The sequence below is a fragment of the Corvus brachyrhynchos genome, unplaced genomic scaffold (genome assembly GCF_000691975.1).
Source record: "Corvus brachyrhynchos isolate BGI_N302 unplaced genomic scaffold, ASM69197v1 scaffold556, whole genome shotgun sequence".
Taxonomy (NCBI): domain Eukaryota; kingdom Metazoa; phylum Chordata; class Aves; order Passeriformes; family Corvidae; genus Corvus; species Corvus brachyrhynchos.
Window position 1 is genome coordinate 16380 of NW_008238656.1, and position 4826 is coordinate 21205.

General features: G+C 45.7%; 1 protein-coding gene across 1 annotated transcript in view; it reads left to right on the forward strand.

Moving 5' to 3' along the window:
* The first annotated feature begins 1127 nt into the window (after nucleotides 1-1127).
* Nucleotides 1128-4826, forward strand: part of BRD2 (bromodomain containing 2) — a 16023-nt gene continuing 12324 nt past the window's right edge. Inside the window, exons 1-3 of the mRNA XM_008636333.2 lie at nucleotides 1128-2275; nucleotides 3449-3586; nucleotides 4197-4312. Coding sequence (XP_008634555.2) covers nucleotides 1487-2275; nucleotides 3449-3586; nucleotides 4197-4312 — 1043 coding nt within the window. The 5' untranslated portion in view covers nucleotides 1128-1486. The remainder of the gene's footprint in view (nucleotides 2276-3448; nucleotides 3587-4196; nucleotides 4313-4826) is intronic.

Consider the following 4826-nt stretch of genomic DNA (forward strand, 5'->3'; position numbering starts at 1 on the left):
CACAGTGACTTTGGGACCCCGGAATTGTGGCCGTGGGGCAGCGTCACCCTTAGGCTGTGACAGTGACTTTGGGACCCCCAAACTGGGGCAGTATGATACTGGGACCCCCAAATTGTGGCAGTGTCACCCCCATGCTGTGACAGTGACATTGGGACCCCCAAAATGGGACAGTGGCCCCTTGGCATCCCCAAATTGTGGCGGTGTCACCGTGGGACCCCCAAATTCCGGTGGTGTCACCCCCACGCTGTGACGGTGACACTGGGGGACCCCAATGCTGTGACAGTGACTTTGGGACCCCCAAATTGTGCCGGTGTCACCGTGGGACCCCCAAATTCCGGTGGTGTCATCGGGGTCACCCCGTCCTTGTCATGGGGGTCGTGCCCTTGGGAACAGCCCCAGGGTCACCCAGGGGTCAGCTCAGGGGAAAAAAGGGGATCCCGTTCCTGGATCTCCCCCAAATCCTTGGGATTGAGGTCCTGAGGGTCCCCATTCCTGAATTCCCCTCAAATCCTTGGGATTGGTGTCCTGAGGGTCCCCATTCCTGGATCTCCCCCCCAAATCCTTGGGATTGGTGTCCTGAGGGTCCCCATTCCTGGATCTCCCCAAATCCTTCGGATTGGGGTCCTGAGGGTCCCCATTCCTGAATTCCCCTCAAATCCTTGGGATTGGGGTCCTGAGGGTCCCCATTCCTGGATCTCCCCCCCAAATCCTTGGGATTGGTGTCCTGAGGGTCCCCATTCCTGGATCTCCCCAAATCCTTCGGATTGGGGTCCTGAGGGTCCCCATTCCTGAATTCCCCTCAAATCCTTGGGATTGGGGTCCTGAGGGTCCCCATTCCTGGATCTCCCCCCCAAATCCTTGGGATTGGTGTCATGGATACCTCCAAATCCTTGGGATTGGGATCCTGGGAGTCCCCATCCCTGGATCCCCCAAATGCCCCCAACAGGGGGTTGGAATTCCTGGGAATTTAGGGCTGGGATTCCTGGGAGTTCATGGCCAGGATTCCTGGGGGTTAAGGGTCAAAATTCCTTGGAGTTCGTGGGAAAAATGATTGGAATCCTTGGGATTGATGTTCTTGGGGTCCCTGAATCCTTGGGATTGGGGTACTGGATTTCAACAGGGGGTTGAAATTCCTGGGAATTTAGGGCTGGGATTCCTGGGAGTTCATGGCCAGGATTCCTGGGGGTTAAGGGTCAAAATTCCTTGGAGTTCGTGGGAAAAATGATTGGGATTTTATGGTCGAAATTTCCAGGGTTTCCTGGGTAAAATCCGTGGGGATTCGCGCTGAAATTCCCAGGGATTCGTGGACAGAATCCTCGGGAATTTGTGCCTGAAATTCCTGGGAATTCATGGTTGAAATTCCCGGGAATTTGTGGCTTTCATTCATTTGAGCTCCCGGCCGAAAATCCCGGAAGTTGTGGCTAAAATCCTTGGGAATTTTTACCCGAGAGCCACAGGATCTCCTGGCCAAAATCCCTGGCAGTTTATGCCCGAGATTCCCGGGATTTCATGGCCAAAATCCTCGGGAATTTTTACCCGAGATCCACAGGATCTCCTGGCCAAAATCCCTGGCAGTTTGTGCCCGAGATTCCCGGGATTTCATGGCCAAAAATCCACGGGAATTTTTGCCAGGGGTCCACAGGATCTCCTGGCCAAAATCCTTGGGAGTTTGTGCTGCAGTTTCCCAGGCTTTCATGGCCAAAAATCCTCGGGAATTTTTACCCGAGATCCACAGGATCTCCGTGCCCGTATCCCCCGGAGTCCATGGCCAAAATTCCCACGGGGAAGCCGAGGAAAATCGGGATTTTTGGAGCAGAATCTCCGTTTTAGGAGCGGTTTTAGGAGCGATTTTAACCTCGATTTCACCTCCTTCCGGGAATTCCTTCCGGGAATTCCCGCCGGGAATCCTGGGAACCTTTCCCTTAACCCTTTCCATGCCGTTTCTTTTCCCTCCCCCCTTCCCAACCCACCCAGGATTCTGGGGGAGGGCAACGCCGGCCTCATGGCCCTCGCCACGGACTCGACTCCCGGCAAACGGATCCGGAAACCTTCGCTGCTCTACGAGGGCTTCGAGAGCCCCACCATGGCCTCGGTGCCTTCCCTTCCCAATCCCCAGGTGAATCCTCCTCCTCCGGAGGTTTCCAATCCCAAAAAACCGGGCAGGATCACCAACCAGCTCCAGTACCTGCACAAGGTGGTGATGAAAGCCCTCTGGAAGCACCAATTCGCGTGGCCCTTCCGCCAACCCGTGGACGCCGTCAAGTTGGGGTTGCCGGTAACGGGAATTGAATTATTTCTAGATTTGGGGGTGGTTTGTTGGGTTTTTTTTTTTTTTTTTTTTGGGGGGTTTTTTTTTTTTTGGGGTTTTGGTTTTTTTGCCCCTTTTTTTTTTTTTTTTTTTTTTTAACCCCCTATCCCATCCCGCAGGGAAAAAAAAAATCCCCGAGCTGAAATTTGATCCCCGAGCCACAGGTGCCGACCCTAAAAATGCTTCTCCTTTTTCCTCCCCCCCCTCGACCTCTCCTCCTTCCTCTCAGCGGCCCTAAAAAATGGATTTCAGGGTGATCCAAGGTTTTTTCCTTGTTCCTTAGGAAAAGGTGGATGAGGGGAGAATTCCCGAGGCCCTGAATTTGCAGATTCTCCCATCCATGAATTTGTAGAAGACTTCCTGAGAATTCCCCAAAAATTTAAAGGCACCTGTGGCGCCCAAGGAGTTAAAGCCCGGAGGTAAAAATTCCATGGAGGGGTCGGAGTCCCGGCTTAAATTGGCTTTAAACTGAGCTTGACTTGGCTTTAAATTCAGTTTAAATTGGCCTTAAGTTGAGCTTAAATCCACCTGGAATTGAGGATAAATTCATCTTGAGTTGAGCTGGAATTTCCTTTAAGCGTAGGTTTGAATTTAGGTTTAATATACTTTAAGCTTAGCTTAAAGTATTTTAAAATTTAGTTCGGGTTGTCCTTAAATTCAGCTTAAATTCTTTTAGAGTTTAGCTTAAATCCAGCTGGAAATTAGGTTAAATCCAGTTAGGATTTGGCTTAAGTCCACCTAGAATTTAGCTGGAATGTCCTTTAAATTTAGGTTTGAATTTAGGTTCAGTCCCCATTAAGTTTAGTTTAAATCCACCCTAAGCTGAGCTTAAATTGAGCTACAAATCACCTTCGATTTCCCTTCAATTTCCTCTAAATTTGGCTTAAATCCCCCTTAAATTCAGCTCCCATTCCCCATCCCAGCTGATCCCAGACCTCCCGAGACCCCAATTCCAGCAGAATTCCCACCAGGAGCCCCCATCCCAAAGAATTCCCAACCCTTTCACCCCATCCCGAGTGTGTGTTCACCCCTTTTCCTTTTCCCCCTCTCCTTTTCCTGATCTCCTTAACCCCAAATCCCCCAATTTTTTTTTTGTTTTTTTCTTTTTTTTTTCTTCTCCTGCTTCCCAAAAATTCCCAGGATTATCACAAAATCATCAAGCAGCCCATGGATATGGGAACCATCAAGAGACGTTTGGAGAATAATTATTATTGGGGAGCAGCCGAGTGCATGCAGGACTTCAACACCATGTTCACCAACTGCTACATCTACAACAAGGTAAACACCCCAAAACTACCCCAAAACCACCCCAAAAATGCCCCCAAATCTAAAAAAAATCAGGTAAAAAATACCTAAAAATAATAAAAAGAAAATCAGATAAAAAAGGCTCAAAAGTAGGAAAAAAATTGTAGCAAAATCAGGCAAAATGGCAGGAAAAATCGTGCTAAAGTCACATAAAAATGGCAGAAAGTCACCCAAAAATGGCACTAAAAATCCCCCAAAATCACCCCAAAAAATCACTCAAAATCACTCGGAAAATTCCCCAGAATCACGCAAAAATCGCACCCAAAATTGCACCAAAAATGACCCCAAATCACCCAAAAATGGCATTAAAAATCCCCCAAAATCACCCCAAGAAGTCACTCAAAATCACTCTGAAAATCCCCCAGAATCATGCAAAAATCGCACCCAAAATCACCCAAAAATCGCACCAAAAATGGGACTAAAAATCAAAAAAAATCACCCAAAACCACTCAGAAAAATTCCCCAAAATCACCCAAAAATCTCCCAAAAAATCTCCTTAAAATCCCCACAAAAATTCCAAAAAAACCCCCAAAATACCTCTAAAAAATCACCTCTAAAAACTCCTTAAAAAATTTCATAAAATCCCACAAAAAATCTCAAAAAATCTCCAAAAACTGCTAAAATCCAAAAAAAATCCCCCCAAAAATCCCAAAAAACCCCTAAAATTCCCAAAAACTCCTTTAAAAAAATCTCAAAAATCCCCTAAAAAATCTCCAAAAATCCCCCAAAAATCCCAAAACCTCCTTAAAAAATCTCATAAAATCTTAAAAAATCCCCCAAAAAATCTAAACTCATTAAAAAAACTCAAAAATCCCCCCAAAAATCTCAAAAAATCTCCAAAAATCCAAAAAGATCCCCCAAAAATCCAGAAAAAAATCTCCAAAAAATCCTTAAAAATTTCCAAAAAATCCAAAAAAACTCAAAAAAATCTCCAGAAAATCTCCAATTACTCCTTTAAAAATCTCATAAAATCTCTAAAAAACCCTAAAAAATCAAAAAAACTCTTTTAAAAAATCTCAAAAATCCTCCGAGAATCCAGAAAAAAAGTCTTAAAAAATCCCAAAAAATCCCAAAAAAATCCCAAAAATCCCCCCAAAATGTCCAAAAATGTCCAAAAAATCCTAAAAATTCCTTAAAAAACTCAAAAAATCCCAAAAAAACCCCCAAAAAATCCCCCAAACCCCCCAGAAAATCCAAAAGAATCCATAAAAAT